The 22,198-nt window shown below is 42.2% G+C and overlaps 1 protein-coding gene across 1 annotated transcript in view; it reads right to left on the reverse strand.

Annotated features, from left to right (window-relative positions):
• Positions 1-779: 779 nt before the first annotated feature.
• Positions 780-22,198, reverse strand: part of srbd1 (S1 RNA binding domain 1) — a 47,004-nt gene continuing 25,585 nt past the window's right edge. Inside the window, exons 16-21 of the mRNA XM_035173483.2 lie at positions 20,317-20,399; positions 10,466-10,572; positions 9,299-9,466; positions 8,470-8,619; positions 3,176-3,360; positions 780-1,613 (exon numbers count right to left, since the gene is read on the reverse strand). Coding sequence (XP_035029374.2) covers positions 1,321-1,613; positions 3,176-3,360; positions 8,470-8,619; positions 9,299-9,466; positions 10,466-10,572; positions 20,317-20,399 — 986 coding nt within the window. The 3' untranslated portion in view covers positions 780-1,320. The remainder of the gene's footprint in view (positions 1,614-3,175; positions 3,361-8,469; positions 8,620-9,298; positions 9,467-10,465; positions 10,573-20,316; positions 20,400-22,198) is intronic.

Consider the following 22,198-nt stretch of genomic DNA (forward strand, 5'->3'; position numbering starts at 1 on the left):
TCGTCTTCTCAGATCGTCTCTAAGCAAACTGCCACTTCTGATTAATCTCCGTTGAAAATCTCTGTTTGTGTCGACAATATATTCCATTTGTTTCCCCGAGGGGAGAAACCGAGGCAGCGGCGCTAGCAGTGATTAGGTATTCTGCATTCGGTATAAGGTTTAGCACAGGGGACCTCGGGCCTTCTCCGAACCATATTTTATGTTTTTTATTTATTTATTTTTATTTATTCCAGTTTCATGAGCACAAACAGATTGGATAATGCGGATGGGGAGTCTGGGATTAATTTTGAAGCAGCTGATTAGAGTGCGTGTGTGTGTGTGTGTGTGTCCTGGGCTAATTGTGTCTGGGACCATGCCGAAAAAGCCTCGAGGCTTTGCAGCAGTCTGGAAGATAGAAACACACACTACTCCTCCTCCTCCTCCTCCACCTCATCTCTGCGTATCCCCCCTACAGCCCACTCAATCTGTTTTTTCACATCTTCCTGTTGTCTGCAAGAAAAACTTCACTTGTGTTTTCTCCCGTCTTTCCAGCACTTCACTAATCCGCTGTCGGTTCGACCACCTTACTTTCCTCCCCCTTGTTTCATTCCATCCTCCATCTTTTCCATCCTACACCACCCGTCCTCTCCAGTGCAAAGTAGATCACAACATTTAGTGCACAAGAAAAATAATTAAAAAAAGGTATATAACAAATACTTTGATGTATATGTTGTGTCCCTCGGATGATTTGTTCAAGTTTCCACAATGACTGTGACATGTGCTTTGAATAACACAAACCCAAAAATGTATCTTTTTATTGAACTGTAAACAACAGAACAAAACAAAACAATTTCCAATGATCTATTACAGCATGTTGATAATATCTAAGTATCATTTCATATTTGAAACATAATAAACTACGCAGTTATTAGCACTGTTCTGCTAAAGTGCAAATTAAATGGGTTTCATGGCATCTGACCGACAGTGTGTGGACCCCTACCAGAGGGTGAAGCCCTAAATTAAGGAATAAAGTTTAGTGTTCAGTATCATAAAACACTAAGTCAACAATGCACAGGTAGTAATACTCAGGCTGAGAGTGCAACCTGAGGGAATAACTTCAGGTTTCCAAGCCATTAACATGGCAACTGTAACTACCGTTTGAATTGAACACTTACAAACAGTCTTTAAATGAACCATTTTGCAAGAACTGCAGAATGAATATTGTGAGAACCAAGAATAACCGTCACTGTCATCATCATGAAGTTATCTGCAGGTCCGTGTGTGATTCCCAGTCAAAAGTCAAATGCAGGTACAGAATGTCAATAATGAATATGAATTCATTTATTCTAGAACCCTGATCAGGTCCAGGCCGATGCGTCCCCTCTGAGGGTCCACGTTCAGGACCCGGACCTCCACCCGCTCTCCAGGTCCCAGAGCAAGGCTGCGGCGGCGCTGGCTCACAGGCAGCTTGTCCAGCGTGATGTTGCTCTTATGGATGAGGCCTGAGCGACCCACGCCAATATCTACAAAAGCCCCGAACAGAGCGGTGTTGTCCACCCGGCCCGTCAGCACCGCACCCACCCGCAGATCGCTCATGGACACAATGCCCCGCTTGAAGTCCGCCTGCCCAAAATCTGGCAAAGACAAGAGAGAGACAATATCAAAAAGATGAGGTGGCCAGATGACAGTGAGGCAGGAAGACCTATGACAAATTCAAGTATGAGTTGCAGCTTGCAACAATGTTTGGGAAGAGAACCGGGAAATGGGGACGCACGAAAGTGGCGTGGGGTGGGGGGGGGGTAGAAATGACAAACAGGTATTACATTTCAGGCGGTAACCAAATACTTGTGTCTACATACTTCCACGTTTCTCTGCATTCTGTCCTACCCCACTTTCCACTGGGCCCGGCGCATGAGAGAACTTTTTCCTCTCTGTAGCATTAACACAAACAAGGAAGGCTCGCGCCCCAGGAAATAGTCCGGTCCAATTATCCTCCCCACAGCACTGATTTCATGCGGTAGTCTCGGCCCATCTGTTTACTCAGCTGAGCACCGGCTCGGAGGCCAAGCATAGTGTGCTGCAACCGAATAGGGCCAACCTGAGAATGAACCTCCAAGCTGCGTTCCTTAATTTTAAAAAGGAGCTCGCTCGCAGTGACTTGGTATCCAGGCTGTACTTTGTTCCCCTGCATATGAAACTGTATGGAAACGGACAACACAGACCTAACTTCATTATTCTACCTAATTTGCAACAGTATTTTCCCACTTTCCATTTTTTACTTAATTGAGAAAATGTCAAGAAGCCCTGTCCAATAGTTTATATTTGTAGATTATTTTTGCTTCCTGAATCAGCGAGTACACAATTAAAGTGCAAGTTTCTATATTATACAGTATTTATACTATACTCTGAGCTAAAGGCTTTTATATTTCATCTTTTTCCAGAAAGTGGACAGGGAAAAGAAAATAGGGTGAATGATGTGACAAACATGTTTCAGAAAAAGAACCTGAGCCACAGCTACACTTGCTGAAAAATCGAAATGCTTGTGACTGTTTATGATTTTATTGCTATATTTATGTGTGCCCAGACTCAGGAGCATGTGATTAAGGAGAAAAACAGAGGTCTTTTGTGTATTTGTGTCTCTGTGAAGATATTCTGTCCAACAACACTGTCTGCTGGACCCATCACACCCTGTCAGAAACACAGTGCTGGTGTTGTCGGGCCACGGGGAGGAAGCCGCAGCACTGTCAGTTCCTATCAAGTTACACGGCCAAGATGTGCCTATTATAAGAAAGGCACAAGGCGAGTCCGTGGGTGTGTTGTAACCAGCAAACCAGTCAGATACAAGTTTCTATCAGTCAGCGGGGACCTGCAAAGAACATTATGAAGGAAAGACGAGAGACTAAGAGAAGTTACTGTGGCTGCGAGGTTGCTCTCACTTTTACGAGTGTCTATGAAATTTCATATGATGAAAAACATGGATAGTTTGAATGTGCAAAAGCAGAAAGCAACACTGTTAAATTCTTCTCACAACCTCGTATATCAAACCGTTACAAGACAGTGTTATGTAGATGTTGAGTTTACATGGATGAATATCGTTTTTTCGAAATGTTCATTATATTCTTGTTTGTGTTTCTGTGTCACATAAAATGAGTTGAGGTCAGTATGTACGTGCTGCTGTGATTGGCGGGAGACTTACTCTGTCGTATGTCAAACCCAGGGGGCTGCGTGAGGCCGTCGATGATGAGCTTGAGGGTCTCGGATGTGGTGTCCAGTGTCCGGGCCAGTTCCTCGGCACTGCTGGTCTTAACCTTGCTCTCCACACACTGTCGCAGGCCCGCGGTGCCAATCTGGTCTGCGCTCCCACCCACGAAGGACAGAAATCTATAGAGAGGGACGATATGTGGGAAAACTCAACTTTTAAATCTACAAAAACACTAAACAAGAGAGAAACATCTTTAAAGGGGGATTCATAGTGTCTACATCTGGGGTTTCCTTGTGGCATAAATGTTGTCATCCATCCATGCAACCCAAAATTTGTGACTGTACACTTCAACTGTGGATGGTCCAGGTACATTATATATATTATGTATGTATATTTTGTTGTTTGACACTTTCTGTGTAATACGGGGTCAGGTACGCATGCCTGGAATGCCAGACCAATCCCGGACCCTCATTTTAGTATAAATGGAACAGCGGAGCGTGAACGTACGACTGGAATGAGTTCGCAACTCTCAGCTGACACACAACTCGGAAAGTATGGTCAACCCTCTACACTCTGCGGGAGAGAACTGGGCCTATAGGGGGATGTAGTCAGAGGAGGAAGGGGGAAGGGGATGTAGGGAAGGCGGAAAGTGATGACAGACTGAGAAGAATTATGAGGAAAAGAATAGTACAACAGTCCAAAAAAGAGGAGAAGCTAAGTAACAGGAAGGAGGGAAAGAAAAGCTAATGCAGGTAAAGTGAGAGGGGACGGAGGAAGGTGTAAGAGTAATTACACAGAATGTCAGGAGCTGCAGAGACCTGGCTTTCTGTTCTGAAAAACACACACATTTATTTTTACCCGCTAGTAAATCAGATAAATCCACAGTGGGCTGTAAACGCCCCAACACCTTGTCTCAAGAAAGTGCCTCCACTTTGCTGAGGTTGGACTGTTTGTCCGTCCGTCAACTGCTTGGGGAAAAAAAATCTCCTTACATTACTTTATTCTAGCAGGATGTTCCACCTCCATAACGTCTAGACGGTCAGTCAGGCTGCACCACTTAAAATGCACAGAGCCACGAGAATTAAATCCAAACTAATTAGCTGGTCGACAATCAAAACAGACTTGGTAATAAACTGGCAAAGGGAGCCAGAGTTACAAATATGGAAAAATATAGGATGTGTGTTGAGTGCGTGTGTAATGTGCACTCCATATAAGTTATTTACAGTAGGCACTTTCCAGAGTTGGTGATAGATGTGATCGCATTTGCTTCTATGCATGCATTCATGTGCGCACCAGCTGGGTAGCGACCGTGATGGATGTCGCTCACTGGAAGCTTGACGCCAAGCAGACTCCGCAGCTGTCCCCCCCCCACCCCATGATGGACAGAACAGGTGGACACACACACAGGAACCTACACACAAAGTTGATTCATACAATGTGTTGTTCGGAGATGCTCGTTTGGCACTGGCTGGGACAGTGCGGATGTAACACGACACGGCTTGTGTACAAACTATGTATGAGACAGCTGTGAGCGGAGAGAGGCCCCCTGCCAGCGGGGTCAGCATCTCGCGTCCAGGAGAAGGAGACAAACAGAATCAATCCCTCAACACCAGCGAGCCAGATCGGTACAAAATAGAAGCTAAGTATGTGCCAGGAATGGCTCAGTGGTGAGGAAACAACACCTTTTAGACCAAAATGGACATCTGCCTAACACAAGGATCTTCTCTCCTGTGGCTCCCTGCAGGCTTCTCGGCTTTCCAACCAAATATATCTCTTTACAGGGAAAGAAATATTTGTGCCTTGGTGGCCTGGAGGTCTGAGACACAAACCACATAACTCCTTTGAGTTTGTATCCAGCCGTGGACCTTTTGTTGAGGGTCATCCCTCTTCCTTTCTCTGACACAAAATATTTCCTGTCTTTCTCTACTGTTTCAAAAACTTATATATACATAAATAAAAGTAAAGCTTGGAGACAGGGGGTAGACACATTTTTAGTAAAGGCAAAAGGATGTTCATATTTAACATTACTAGCGTATAAAATGTACTTCAGGAGGGTGTTGTTCTTCTACCAAGTTACAACAAGTAACTTCAAGTTTAATTTCTTCGATAGAGACTAATCATATTATTGGAAATTTTGAAACTGTGGCTTGCAACAGGTTAAAATATTGTCCATATATGTTGAGCCAGAATAACAAGCTTCTTTCCACCAACACTGAAACCATTCAAAGTCCAGTCAAAACAACCTCAGTGACAAAATCTGTGAGAGGGAGAGGAACAGAGAGGTAGAGGTGAGGGGGAGCGGAGAGGAAGGAGGAGAGGAGAGCCTGGTTCTAAATCTTACAATGCTTTTGGTGGATGGTGGGTTATATTTCCAGGTGTGTGTGTGTGTGTGTGTGTGTGTGTGTGTGTGTGTGTGTGTGTGTGTGTGTGTGTGGCCCATCTCATTTTTCAGGGCTGTATGTTAGTATTTAAGGGGTACCAGGAGTCTAGGGGCCCACACCACCGTCGGGTTCATACTCATATAATTATGACCAACACAGTGTGTGTGTACGTGTGTGTGACTGTGTGAATGTGGGGTTGGGTGGGCTAGGATATAGATTTTATCCAGGCCCACAGCAAGAACCTATTCTGACTTGTATTATAAAGATATTGGGCCCCAACTGTTACATATCAGGGAAATATTCATCACAGAGTGGACCCCCCCCAGAGTAATACAATACACTTCATTGATATTTTGATGTGAAATAGTCTGGATTGTGTTCCTCTGATTATTAACATTCTTTACAGAAAATCTTCACTGCAGATAGTTTTTGCTTTAATCAAACAAATCATACCAGTCCTGAAACAAAGGTGGACAAATTGTGTCTATGCCTTTGTGTTCTTGCGTGCGTGTGTGTGTGTGTGTGGTGGTATATGGTTACAAAGAGGAGATGATGTGTGGGCTGGGAGCAGTGATGGAGGATCCAGTTTCTCTAATGTGATGAACATGATATTCCTTATAAACCATAAAGACGCACACACACACACACACACACACACACACACACACACACACACACACACACACACACACACACACACACACACACACACACACACACACACACACACACACACACACACACACACACACACACACACACATTCCTTCACAATCCTCGCTCCAGACCTCCTGTCCTGAGCTGTTGTTCGTGAGGACGTGAAAAAAGGTCCTCAAACCTAAAGCTCTCTACCCAATTTGAGTTTTTAATTTAAAGAGATGACTTACTGATTATTGACTATACGGAAGAAACTTCACTTTCAAAATGTAGAGTTAACAGATAAAAATACATGACACTAAAACTGGTAGTGGAGTGGAAACCCATTCAAATGTTAAGTACAATGATATATTGTTATCACCTTCACCAAGGAGGTTGCGTTTTCATTGTTTTGTTTGTTTATCTGTTTAGCAGGATTGTGCAAAAGCTACACAACTAATTTCCACAAAGTTTGGGGGTAGGGTGTCACAATGTCAGAGCAAGAACCCATTAAAGTTTGGAGCGAATCCAGGATTACCCCCCACACACTTTCTTGAACATGGTGAGATAGGGCTTTGTTGCCTTGATGGAGGTATGAGCTCTCCCACCACCCGTCTAGATCCAAATTAAACCATCACTTTGAATGAATGACAACAAAACTCAAACATGTGAATCAAAGCCTAAACATCACAGCTGTAATCTGAGGACTTTTTTTTAGGAGACAGCACAAATCAGACTCAACTACACACTCACGAAGCTGGATGGTCTATTGTGCAGAGGCGGGAAATCCCCCCAGATTTCAAGTATCAGGTGATTCATTTTCCACTGTATCAAAACTAAACAAGGCTTTCAAAATTCCTAGGAAGAGCAAGTGCTGACATGCGCGGCTTTTCCCGTCGTCCAACGTCGTTAACATTAACAGCGGAACGTGACTTACTGTGAAACCACAACACGTGCTTTGAGAGGTTTAAAAAAATATATATATACACACACACATCTCTCAAATTCTGCATAGCCTTGTAAAAAAAATGAGACCATCACTAAATATGTGTATCAAGTGAGATATTAATCAGCAGTGAATTGAGTAGATTCCCAGACAGGGATTAGAAGCTAGTCAAAACAAAGAATACAGCATTTTCCGACACGGGGTTAAGAGTTCTGGACGGTAGGAAAAAATGTAGAAGCTGAGAAAGATAAGTAGAGTGGTGAGAAACAGGAGTCAGATTTAATTATGAAGTTGGAGAGGGTAAAGACACAAGTCGCACGACTGAGAAATGAACATCAGACTGAATTTTCTAGTGTCGTGCCACCTACTTGACTAAGTGTTGGATATTTAGTGAACAAATAAAGCAGCTGAAAAGTGTTTTCTGCGACGAAATGAAACAAAAATTAAAAACACTCAAGAGAAAAATGAGACTTGGAGTGTACAGTCATTTTCACTGTCCCTGATTACATTTTATTAATACATTCCTATACTAATGTAAATGTTGCATCAGGATTTCTTTAAAAGATCTTTGATTAAAATAAGAAAACTGCAAATTTACCAGCTGTCAGTTAACAGGGGAACAGAGAATGATAGAGGGATGGATGGAAGGATGGAGACAATCGAGACTGATGCCTTCCCAGACAATAAGTTGTGTGAATATGGAGTAAAAGATGTGTGTTCATGTACTGTTGGTGTAAAAGAGGACAAGTAAAAATGCTGAAGTAAAAAATGATGGCCATGGGCAAAAAAACAGGGTTTCATACAAGCAGCAGCGATCCATCTTCACATGAGCACACAGAGACACGTCCACTCACACACATGTTCTGAGCCCATTAGAGCGATGCTTAGAACCACTAGTGTCAGAACTTATGTAGACTAAACACAGTTGAGTGACTACAGCTGTATAAGAGAAGGCCCGCCCTCTTTCTCTGTCTGTCAGTCCTGCTCTCACACACAAAGACACACACAGGACACAGAAGTCCCGGGTGGATGTTCAATGTGCTTTTGATATCAGCATCGGCAGCGCTAACAATCATTTCTCACACGAGGACACACACAGACACACACACACACAAAGCCAACACCTCCTCTCTTGTATCCCATGTCTGTGTAAATCAAATCAGAGTCCTCCACCACTGTAACCAGCCCCACATGAGACGGTGTCAAAATCAACTCCATCTCAGCCCAAACACGCTCCTGCCGATGGGGTGGGGTGGGGTGGGGTGGGTGGGGTGGTGTGTGTGTGTGTGTGTGTGTGTGTGTGTGTGTGTGTGTGTGTACTATACCTTTGTGCCACATGGTAGGACTCGGGGTGAATACAGGTCTGGTCCAGAGGGTTAAATGAGGTTGATACATTGACTGAAGTCTTTCCTTTGCCCTTCTTGGCCGCTGGTTTCTCTGGCACTGATGGTTCAGGGTGAGGTGAGGTTTTCAAACTGTTTGGAAAACAAAAAGGATTTTGAATCTATGAGGAAATACAAGTCTTACATAGCCTGGATTTAAAAAAAGATACAAATTCGTATCACCAAATTCTGAAAAGAGTATCTGTATCTGGTCTTGCAGGTTGTTTGGCAAGTTGTATTTTGACTCTACCCTAGACTCTAATTAAGACTCAGCATTAATAAATTAAACCGTTCACAGGGAGATCTAAAATAACAGGCATAGTTTCTAAAGAATTTCCTTTATTCTACCTCACGTCACCAGAAATAACAACTACTCTCCCCACCTACTTTATATAATGTACATGAAACATGAATTGTGTTATTAATACTTTGATGGGATCAATGAAATTTGCTCTTTATTTTTGTACCTCTGTTCCTCATCATAGCATGGACAGAGCTACACCTGCATGAAAACCTGGAATGCATAGTGTCAATGACACTGAACCCGTCTATAGATCTTTACATGATATTAATAATATAATCGTGATAAACTTTATTTACATAGCACTTTTCTTATGAGAGTCATAAAGCGCTTAATAGAACAAAAAAGGGGAATTAAAAGCAGAGTAATTAAAACAGTTCATAAAACCGAACATAACACAAACGCCCGTCTGATCTCAGTGATCTGGGATTAATCATAATGTGCCCGTCTCATACACACGTGAATATGTACCTGTGTAGGGTCTGTGGGTTGATCCTAATGAAGCCGGCACACTGCTGGAAGGTCTTGGGCCCCATGCCTTTGACCAGTTTGAGCTGCTCCCTGTTGATGAAGGGACCTTTCTGCTCTCTCCACTCGGCTATACTTTTCGCCCGGCCCACATTCAGGCCTGCCACATGCCTGGGGAGACAAAGCAGACGTCGGATGCTACTGTAAGAAAACACTACAACTAAAGTTTAGTGTCAAGATATCTACAAAAATACTAATAACACACAGCTCTGAAACATTTGCTTCACACACTGTCCACACAAGAGTTCTACCATAAACAAAAACAGCAGAGTTAACAGACCGTGACCTGGCACTTCAGGCGAAGCAGGACCAACAGTCACAAGAGACACACGTGAGCCAATATTTAGTGAGTGTATTTGTCCCGTTTTGGCCGAGCAAAGACGAGAGGTGATTTAAAACTCAATTAGGTCGACTCTGTTAATGTCCGCGGTGACTCACCAATGCTAAAACACATCGCTATGTCAACACTCCACATAATACCTCAGTCATCAACACGTCTAAGTGTGTTTAATGTGTGTGTGAGTGTGTAGCATGACTTCTGGCAGGAGTGGAAAAAGCTCACTTGCAGAGCAGACAGGTAAACAGATGACCTGATGCCTGCCCTGCAGCTGATGCCAGCTCGTTTCACACCGTTTGTATGAAGCGTGCGTGTGTATATCAAATTTGAGGACTTCCTGTGCTTGTCCTGTACATTTCATGGTAAATATGTGTGTGTACAGTATTCTGCCAGATATATTTGTAACTAAATGATTACATGTATGTAAACGTTTCCTTCTCTGCATGAGTGTGTGTGTGTGTACCTTGCCTAATCCCCTCTGTTGATTCCAGTCAGCCCAGTAAGCCAGGCCAGGGTGTGAAGCATTAGTCTAAACAGAAAGCTGGCGGGACATCTGTACGTGTGTGTGTGTATCGAGCATTCGTCTGTGCCCAAGTGTGAATGAAGCTTTGCCCTGTTGTGACTGCTGAGGGAAAGTATGTCAGAGGTCTGAGCCCTATTCATCTCACAATTAGTGTGCGTGTGCGTGTGAGGAGGAGAAAGTGCTCAGGTGTAACACGTGCACTTGCTTATGAGGACGTATATATACACACGTCTGTATGCACTGCCTTTACCTCATCAGGATCTCAGAGCAGATGTTGATGTCCACTCCCACGAAGCTCACACACTCCTGCACCACGCCGTCCAGCGCTGCCTTCAGAGCTCCGGCTGACACATCATGCTACAAACACACATTCAGAAAACCACATTTTATTACACATTTTTAAGAAAGGGAGCTCACACACAATTTGCAAAACGCTAGTTACAAGATTTGTATTAGTTATATTGAATCTGTCTACTACAGCAAAGAGTTAGCAAAAAAAATAATAACACACAGAGAGGAAGGGGGGTTAATTGACAAGTAGTTCAGAGAGTAAGAGGCAAAGAGAGGAACCGTGAAAGAGAGAGAGCTGATTGACGGACAGAGGGGGCGCAGAAAGGAAGAGAGAGAGTGACTGTTTAGTTTGGCAGCGATCTCTCTCTCTCTCTCTCTCTCTCTCTCTCTCTCTGTAGCTCGCTGTCCATCAAGACACTCCAAATGAACTCTTCACACTTCTCAACCACCAGCCAATCAAACACTATCAGGACATATTCTCTAAAGGGGCTAGAGTCTTTTTCCTAATAGAGAGGAGAGGAGATGAGATTAGAGGAGATGAGATTAGAGGAGATGAGATTAGAGGAGGAGAGAGGAGATTAGAGGAGGAGAGAGTGTATTTCATTCAATTGCAGTAATTATGAATATTTCATTCCCTCCTTGTCCTGATGTTGGTTTGTTAGTAAATTGGGCAACACAAAAAAAGAAAGGAAACTCGAAGGTCTAACTTTTTTGGCTACTAACAAATGATTTTGTTAAACCAGAAAATCCATAAACCAAAAATGTTTCTCGGTATAATCAAGGCCACTTCAATTTTTGAGTCTACTTAGTATGGAACGAATAATTGATATCAAATAAAATATAAATGTAAAATATATCAAAATGTAAACCTAAAAAAAGAGCCAGGAGAGACATAATATAAAGCAACATGTCAATAAATGATTTTTGTGAATATTAAAATGGGCAGTACTTAAAATAACCACAAATAATATTTCAGATATTAGGCAGGATGGGGCCAAAAGACAGTTCTGCTGAAGCCTGACTGCTGGAGGATCACACAACACTCACTGAGCTACACTACTGTTGTGCGTGTGTTTGTGTGAACCTGACCGTGACTATCATGGGTTTCTGCTGTAACATGATCGCGCTCTGAACAAACCTTTACTTGTAAACAGATAACAAGCCAACGCACCCTTCTCTGTCAGCAGTAACAGGACAATGGGACGGATGAGGACAGATGAGGACAGAGAGGATCACATGCTACTGTAATGCAAAAAAAAAAAATCACAATGCTCAATACGCTCTAACATTACACATAGATAAAAAGAAAATGAATAATGGATAACCACTCGGGACCCAAACTGGCTGCCTGGGTAATATTATCCTGGAGAGTATAAAAGTTCTATGAACAAGCTCCTTCAAAAAGGTAAGTGCCACATGTCTAATGACGACAGCTCCACTCCTATAAAAAAAGAAAATACTGGTACTTTAAATTAAATAAATGATCTGCATGCTGTTGACATTTCTAAATGCCTGGATCAACATACTATTTATTGCTTTATTTAATTAATGTTAATTGCTGAATATAACGAGCTCAGGTTTCATTGTTGCTCATCCTGATGGCAAGCTCCTCCTTAAATCAACTGTAAAACTAGCATTAGCATATTAACAGTGAGTTTAATCCCCGCCTGCAGTAAGCAGGACGATAAGTAATGCGTCATTAAGCAGAGATGGGATAACAGATAAAGAGAGGAAGTAGTAACAGAGACAGAGACAGCGAAGCAAAGAAACCCTGGTGACTCCTTCAGTGACCTGCAGCCTGATTCTGGGTGAGAGCGCTGAGACTCGACAGCCGCAGGCATTTTTGGAGACAGTAAAAATAACTTTCCAAACAATAAGAAGCTCCCATTAAAGTGGGACTGAAAGATTTATGACTTCCGATGAGGACATGTGGGAAAGGTGAGAGACGACGGTAGAGGGAAGAAAGAGAGAGGAAATCACCTGTAATGTCACACCGGAGAATGATGTTTTCACGTGAGAAAGGTGGAGGTGTGCGAGGAAGCGTGATTTTTAACCTGCAGTAAAACCCCGATGAATATGTTCTCAAATTCTAATTGAAACCTTATAGAGGTGGGAGCAGCACTAGAGGATTTCAGGTATTGCGATTGTTGACACAGATGCGGCATGTGCACTACAGTACATAACTGAAACTTTCACGTCTAGCAGTATTCATTTCAATCCAATTAATACGAAAATTAAAGGGGGAAAGATAAAAACTTGAGGAGACGAACACTAACAACAACAGATCGCTGCACAATCCTTGCTCATTAGGAAACAGGGTTTATGAAGCACTTTTCTTTAAGCAAAGCCTCCACACAAAGTATTTTATTGAATATAACCGTGTAATTAATGTTGACAACACTTTATCTTTTCAGTTGTGCATGTACCTCTACTGTTACTATCAACAAAAATATATTTACAATGAAATGTGCTTTAAAGTACAAATCATGTTGCTAAATGATTGCTAATGATTCTATAATGATTTGCTAAAAGACAAGTTCTGTGCCATACGAGGTGAGAAGCAAAAACAACCAACAGAAGCTCAGAGCTCTGTGATATGGATTCGTAATAACAGCTATATGGCTAAAAAAGATGAGTCTGGGAAGAGCAAGTTGTCTTAGAGGTTTGAAGTGAATAACTCCGATGAACTAAAAAGAAAAGAGGACAATCAGCCAAAAACAACATAAACTATTTTGTGATGGGTTCAGACCAGCCTCAGTCATGTTGACATTCTGACCCATTAGTACTCAGTAGTCATTACATGAGTCATCCACGCTATTAAGCAGGACAACACCCATCATTAAACTTGGCCTTCATTTGAACTATCCACCTATAAAGCTTTGTGACTGTGTCTTGCAGTCTCTCTGCAGAAAGACGCATGAAGACCTGCCAAACAACTGAAACACCACCGCTGTGCTGACGTCCTGAGAGCAGAAGTGCTCATGGTGCTCGACCCAGTTAACAGTGACACTACCTGCACCAACAGAGCTCGTCCTGCTGTATCTTTCTACCTCTCAATCCATCCATCCATTTGTTTATTAATTAAATATTGACACAGAGATATTTAAGAACAAAAGTTAAAGGTCACAATGGCACAACACCCACAAACCACACCCATAGACATTAGAACGTCTTGCTACTCTACGACCAGACCTCCACAAACCGATTCCCATCCACCTCGCCCACAGATACCATTTTCACAACCACCTTCACTCTCTCATTTCGTGGTCCCACTGCCCGAACCCTCAAACTCATCCACAACCAATGGGCTGGATCCCTAAGGTCATGTTTGAATTGGCCAGAAAGCACCTGAAGCCAGCCAAGCAAACACCCAAAAAGACAAAGTGTTTCTGTCTGCACCTCCAGCACTTAAATGCTGCAGTTACCACACGTCAGTCAGAGAAAGATGGAGGAAAAGAGAGTGGTGAGAAAGAGAGCGCGAAGGGCAGAATGAAAACCAAAACACGTCTTTGTGATTTATTTCACAGAGAAAAAGAAAAACATGAATGTCCTTTTCTTTGATGCAGAAATACACACATACTGTAAATGTGGGCAATAAAATTCTGATATGAGCCTTTCACAGGGATATTGATATCAACCTTTGTTTGCTGATGAGCATCAATATGAAACGTTTTATCTTACAGAATAAACAATGCAGAAAAGGTGTGCATTTATGTTTACATTTAATGTTTCTTAGTTTAAGCTCCATATATTTGGTTCTATTTATGCATAGTTATTTATAATAAAGTGTGTGTGTGTGTGTGTGTGTGTGTGTGTGTGTGCACATGTGCATGTTAAATGTGTTAAATGCCAGCGTTAAATACTACCTATAAATCAGCAGCTGAAAGTGATATGGCAGCGAGGAGATAGATTTATGTTTTTCCGACAATGCTTAATAGCTATTTCTCTGCTTCCTGCCTAACAGTCACACACACACACACACACACACAACACACACACACACACACACACACACACACACACACACACACACACACACACACACACACACACACACACACACACACACACACACACACACACACACACACACACACACACACACATTACCTGAGGGACTGCAAATCACAGCATGAGAAAATCAGAGCTCAATAAGGCACCGGAAGTGCAAATGACAGAGTGAAATTACCAGGATTTATGAAGTAACGTTAGAATCAGTCAAATATTCAATTACATGAAAAAGGTTTGAAGCAATTTAGGCCTTTTTTATGACATAATAGTTACAGAACAACTTTGTTAGCCAAGATCAGCAGCTAATCTATTACTGAAATACCAATACCATTCTAAACAAACTGTTTAGAGTGGTATTTAGCCTGTTTAAATCTATCATACCAGCATAATTACAAAGCCTGTCTCATCTCACCTCCCGACTCATCATCGAAAGACACAGACACAGACAGACAGGGACATACCTAATCAAAATAATTAAAATGGTAGCAGATTGTGTTTGGCAGCTTCTGCCACGGATCAAATCTGTACGAGCCCGATTGTTTTTCCCACGCCTCAAATCGCAGAGGCAGGAGCCATCAGTCACTGTCAACGCTCCATTTCTCACTCTCCTTCCTGTCTGCTCCTGTCTCCCCTGTAGGCACAACCATTCAGGAATGAAAGCATGCTGTAGCGCAGACACACACACACACACACACACACAGACACAGACACACAGACACACAGACACACACAGAGACAGCACTACAGGCCGTGGTTTGACAGTGACATCACTTGCACTTGCTGCGAGTTAAAACGTCAATTCAGGCGCAGTTTTTCAACACTGTCTGAAACCTCATTTCACTTCACTTGTTTTCCTGTGGTCTCCGGTCAATCAAGTATCAATAAGGTATATTTTATTATTTTAGAGGCAGATTAATCACTAATATGTGGGTGTCGGCCTGTGTCAGCCAACAACCACAGCACAGAAACGCCAAAGATATGTACTTTTGGCTGACATTTTGTTTTGAAACCCTCAAATATCAATATTGTTATCAGTCTCCACTGATCCGTGGCTCTAATAAACTACGGTGGTCGCAGCTGCCAAAATCTGCCTTATCCACTTTGTAATTACATAACATAGCATACTAAAACTAATATTAGACCCTTGTATGTATTACAGAAAAGAGCGATAAGTCACATGTGTTGAAACTTAAAGATTTAGCTGACTTGAAAATATTATTGGTTATGTGTTAAGCCAGAAACGGGCTGCTACCTGAAAACCTATAAAAGCTGTTTACGTTAACAGAAACTGAGGCAGATCATTGAACATACATTGAAGCGGACGTGAGTGAAACTGTGGAATTCTTTACACAATTATTTAAAATGTTGCTTTTAATTGTCAATTTAAGCGTATTGAGTAATATATATGGTTTAAATTGATTAATGTATAAGTGAAATTTTAAGTGACTCAGAAAAAATTATTGCTATCTGCATTTATGTTAAGTTATATATATGAAACGATTTTTCTCCTTCCTGCTGCCTTTTTAGTTCGTGGTATGTGTATTATTTTGGGGTACACAGAAATAAATTAAATTAACTCAACTAAAATTACAAAAAATAATGTCCCTGTACAAGCTGGGCTGCTTAAAAAATAGATTATATGGCGTGAAAGGAAAGCAGAGGGAGAAGAGTCATTGGGATGAGAGTGTCAAAATTCTTGTAAAAGAATGGAGAGAGCTGTAAGAGGTGAGGTGACTGACAGTTTCTTTAATATCCGGGTGGCAGGCAGTGTTTTCTTACACAGCAGTGTGTGTCTCTGTGTGTATTTTCCAGTAGTTAGTCTCACAGCCCTGGGGATTACTCAGCTGTCAACAGACCACAGCAACCTAAAGAGCTGATTGACAGATGGAGGAGCCGTCCAAAGGCCACACCCACTAAGCGTCTAATTATAAAAGGAATCCCATCCTGAGATGTTCTGAACTTTAAATACAATTAATCTCAAACGTATAAGACCATCAGGGCAATTTGAATGTGTAGGAAACCGCAAATATTAGCAAATACTAAGAACATTGTCAATTCAAACAGACGTGTATCTGGCAAACTCAAACATACAGCGAGACCTGTCCGTCAGTGGTGCTGCAGTGAAAACCAGAGTTCCCACACCAATAGTTACGTCCAATCTGAATTTAATGGGCCTCACCTTTTCAGCCCTCAGCTCATTTCCTCCTTTCTCTCAGAGCTGTCACTCACTCGGTCAGCAGAGGGAGATAGAAAGAGGGAGCATGCTGTGCCAACTGTCTAGAGTTACAGCTGCCCTTATGCTTTTTTGGGTCTAATGCCATTAAACTCTCAGAAAGCTCAAAACACCGCGACTCACACAAAAGAACACCAGTGTGCATGAACGCACTTTTCTCACACATTTACATTCACGCATGCACCAACACAAACGTATACACACACACACACGCAAGGACACACACTAAAAAGGGATGTGTGTGTGCACGTGTGTGTGTGTGTGTGTGTGTGTGTGTGTGTGTGTGTTTGTGTGAACTCACATGTAGGTCAAAGAGATGTCCCATCTCATATCTGTCAGCACCCAGAGTTTATTTACCTGGTTATATTATCATTTGTTGACCTAGTCACATGATCTGAGAGCGGGAGGTGCAGAGCCCCCGGCACCCCAGAGAGCCCAGTCAGGACATGATGAGAGAAACGGGCCTGTGACCTAACAGCCACACATGCACACGCACAGCCACATTCTGACCTCCTCATTTTCTCAGATCTCCATTTCTCCCCCCCTCACCCTTAAATCTCATCGCCATCCCTTTTCCTTTGACTTTTGTCCCCCTCTGCTGTCCTTTCCACCCCCCGTCTTCTCTTCTCCTCTCGAGCAGTTGTCCACTGAGGCTCTTTCTTTACGCTGCTGGACTCTTGTTCTTGTTAACACTGTAATGGATGCTCTGGCAGCCAACACCAACAAATGACAGTACTTAGACACACCGCCGAGTTTCAGCTGCTAAATGTTAAAAATATTTTGACACAGAGGAAAAGTGCAAATGAATCTCAACCAGCGTATCTGTCATCTATTGAGAGAGTGTCCTCTCTATAATCGAGACGATTTCCCCTCAGTCCCTTGGAGGACCGATTGAATACCTCACAAGATTAAACAAACAAAAAAAGGAACAGCCATCATTTTCATAAGGGATTCGTTTTTAGCCGGCTTCTGAAAATGTTCTTCCTTTCTGGATTAACAAATTGCCAAAAAATTAAAAAATAAATCTCAGCTTGATGTCATCCAACTTCTTGTTCAAAAGAAACAAGGAAACACTTTTCTCTTGTTTGATAATTTACAAACTAACACAAACGGATGAATAGAATACATCACAGGCTGCAAACTTAAAGTCACTCAGCCTCCGAGCACATTAACTCATCTCTCTCATCGTTATCCAATGATTCAATAGCCTTGGCATCTCTATGAGGAGAACAGCACTTCTTCACTGACTCATGGTATCCACCTTCCTCTTCCTAATCCCACCTGTCTTACTTATGACAGATCATGCTCCTGTTTTATCAAATAAGAAGATTAAATAAAGATGATTTACTAGATCTGGAAGCTTTGACTTGAACCTCTGGATTATTCACTAATGGCTGCATCGTGTACGAGTAGCAGTCTGATAATATGACTATTATTTTAGCTCTGCTGCTGAAGTATGAGAGCCGCTGCTGAAACTTCACGCTTCATTTATATTCAATATGAAAATATAACCACCCCAACTTTGCTCAGTGCTTGCAGCTGACTGGTGATATAATAAAACAAAGGGGACGCTACTACACACTCACTGTGACATCACCATTTGAACAAAGGGAGAAGCAACACATGGGGACTCTACTGGACGGAGGTTGTAGAAACATCATGCAAGTACGAGAAAAGTTAGGAAAATGATCAAACAGATTATGAACTGAATTCTGTTTGTAGAAATAACTACTGAACCTTGTGCACACTCTGCAGCTACATCCACAAATGACACCACGTGTGATCAGGATATGAATCAAACTAATTCAATTTAAACGTCCTTGCACCAGTTTTGAGAAATGAAGTATCTTCTACAGGAGCAACCCATTCACACCCAAGTGGTTTCAAAAGGGTCTAATTCGATTTTTTACATTGTTTGTGCACATTTGTGCAAGCGAAACAAACATCTGTGCGTCATTATTTCTCAATGTATTTATCTGAAGTGCACTGCGCTTAACTGGAGAATTAATGAAAAAAAGAGTTTTGCTTGTACAAACGATGTGATGTCATTTAAACATGAGGCCTATGCTTAAATAAATGTAATTTCTCACAATCCGTGTGAGTACAAATGTTTGTTGCCTTTGTCGATTAATGCAAAACCCCGCCAACTTCAAAAAGGTACAGACTAAAACTTGTGCAGCTTTGTCCCGTACTCTTACTCTTTATGCTCAACTTCCTGTCTGTGTTGAGGCTTTTCATTCTTCAAAATGTTTTACTATAGCTATGTGGGCATCAAGTCAAAAGACCCTGATAAATTAACTCACAAATGACATGACATACATGAGTAATCCTATCTGTAACAATTCTATGTTTGTTTTAAGCTATTCCTCCACCGACATGTGTAAATAACATGTTTAAAGAGAAAGAATCTGAGTGGAAACCTGCGTTCATCCTCCCTCATCCTCGTTCGTTCCCATTTCCATCCTCTCATACACTTTTCTTCCATGATCTACTATCTGAGGAGAACAATGCTGCATCGATAGCTGATGTAAACAGTACGCACACTGACCTAATGCCCGTCTTCACTTTCTCACACAACTACACAAACGGACACATGTGCAAAGTCAACATTGAGCTGTCTGTTGTTTCATCTGCACACGCACATCTGAACACATGGAGCAGCACACAAGCAAAAACAAATGTCCAAACATACGTCATGCCTGAACTTTCATTAATTGAATTTGCTGTCATCCTGAACATCATCTGTTGACACAGGCCTTCGCCAAGTTTATCTACTTCCCTGCTCGCCGGGCTTCTCTCAACCTGTTCCACTTTATCTCATGTTAAATCCTCTTAATCCTCACTCGCATTCACTTAATGCATCGAGCCCCAGTTTCTGCCTGAAATAGCGAAGTCACATCAAAAGACAGTATCAAAAGACCAGGGCCTAGTAACCAGTTGTAGTTTAGCGTTTTTAATTATTGTGTAAATTATTTCAATTGAGGGGAAAAAACCTCCTGCACACTGTCCAACTTGCAATCAGCAATTTATTTTGCAGCTGCTGCGACGTTTCCGTACTCGACCAGACAAACATTATTTTAATTACAAATCCGGTAATAAATAGAAAGTAGATCTGCTTGAGCAAACAGAGACAACACACCGTTATTGAGGTTCAGCTATTTTGTCTCAATCATTGTTTGAATTGTATTTCACTCTATAAAGTACAAAAAATTAAAAAGACAACAAAATATCAGCTAAATATATTAGTCATTTCGCTCTAAAAATAGAAACGCCATCGTCTGAAAACCCAATTTGGTTGACCACTAGTTACAATGTGCTGTAAAACTGTTGAATAAATGGCAGGATAAAGAGAAAAATAAAAAAATACACGTAAAATTCTACTTTTCATGTGTACACGTGTATTGTTGTACATGCTCTCACTCAAACACACACTCTTGCACACACACACACCCACTTGTCCACTGCCCTCTTTACTGGAGTCACAGCAGATGTTCCACTGCCCAGGGACACGAAGCTCTAACCCACATAAGCATCTCAACAGAAAAAAAGAACAAATACACAATTACCTGGTATGTTCCGATGCCTATGTGTTTAGGATCAATCTTCACAAGCTCAGCGAGTGGATCTTGGACACGTCTTCCAATGGACACTGTAGACACACACATACACACACAGAGACAGAGACAGAGAGACAGAGAGAGAGAGAGAGAGAGAGAGAGAGAGAGAAGAAGAAGCAGGGATGAGATTTTGTCTCAAGAGATTCAATATTTTGTGTCCTGATGAACTATCTGAATCTGAGTTATTAAATATGCAAATCTATAATATTTATAATGACCAAATATGTAAATTGTCTGCATGTGATCGTGCCGGCCTGAGGGGAGGCCAGACCTAATTGTCATTCCTCCACCCCCCTGGCTACTGGAGTCCCTGCACCTGTCATTTAGTTTCCTGATCGATGCTGGAAACGTGAACCTTGAAAACCACTAATTTAACCACACCCGGGCACACGCAGCCAAATGTAGCACACAAATAAACACACACATGGTCTGTGTTGACCAAAATAAGGTTTGCTTTTAACGGTGGAGTCTGTAAGGCTTCAGCCTGCTGCTGCTCATGAAGCCAAATGTCTTTTCCATGAATGTGCTGGCAGGGTCCAATGACAAGGAGAAAAATTACAAACAACCCGACTCACTCACTCACACACCATAATACATGACATCAGCCCTCAACACACACACACACACACACACACACACACAGTGGGGGCAACATAACCTAACAACTGCTCTCAAATCCCTGTAACAGACAAAGGATCTGCTGCTGTGGGTGTGTTATTGCCATTATTTGCAATGTAGGAATATATTCCTTCCGCCATCCTTTCTGTGAAGTGGCGTTCGTGCGTTTTGTGTGTCTCCATTTTGTGAATGTTTGAAGTTCAGTGGTGGACATGGTAGCACGACGCATGAAACATGTCAGACTTGGATCTCCGAGGCGGAACCGACAGACAAAGAGAATAAGGAGGATGGGATGTAATAGAGTAAGAGAGCATGTCTGGAATCAATGGCTTTCCTCTCCTCTCTCTCCTCTGGCTGCGGTGCGAGGCGGCTGCCTGAGATAATATTTAGACAGGGATGGAGTTTCAACCCTGGCCTTACTCAGTGCACCACCAAAACTCTCCAGCACTCTTTTCCATCTATTCTGTCTCAGAATCCCTCTCTCTCTTTCTCGCTGAGTGGAGCCGGAGTCGAGCATAACTCCTCAGCGCTTATTGAAAGTTTATGAGCCGTATACAGACCTACAGGAACAATGAAGGAATCAGTAATAGAGGAAGGACACGTTCAGGATCAGACACATCGCTCTGAAGAACTGGATGAACGTGGCGTGCAGAGGAAATGCTACCCGTAACCACCAGGTGTCCCTAGATTGCCCTGGTCCCTGCTTACTACCACTTGTATAGACAGAGTCAGAAACACTGCAGAGGAGAAGCACGCAAACACTGTCACAACATCCAAATCCGTAACGGTAACGTCCTGGCTCTTAATACCCATGCAAAGTCAAACGCTGTAGTTCTCCTCGTGGCTTTCATTAGAGGTATAAATATGGCTTTTCATGGCTCTCTGTGCTGCTGACCACAGGAAACTGGTGAGGAATAATCCGGCCTCATGTGATTTATGGCTTTTATAGAGGAAGTCTGCTGGAAGCATTTGTTCTCCGAAACTCTGAGTGAGTCTTTTTTGTTCTGCTATGTGTTTTAGCGATGTAGTGTGGGGAGAGGTTGAGGGGAGCGGTGGCAAGTGGGAGAAAGAGGGGGAGGAGGAGAGACATGAGGGAACAGCAGAGTTTCACTGATAATGTGACAATACTGTATTTTGTCAGTAACAGGGTGGAAATAAACTAATAAAATTAAAACTCTATTATATTTTTTTACAGAAATGAAAATGACTACTC

This window comes from Hippoglossus stenolepis, chromosome 12 (genome assembly GCF_022539355.2).
Source record: "Hippoglossus stenolepis isolate QCI-W04-F060 chromosome 12, HSTE1.2, whole genome shotgun sequence".
In the NCBI taxonomy this organism is placed as follows: domain Eukaryota; kingdom Metazoa; phylum Chordata; class Actinopteri; order Pleuronectiformes; family Pleuronectidae; genus Hippoglossus; species Hippoglossus stenolepis.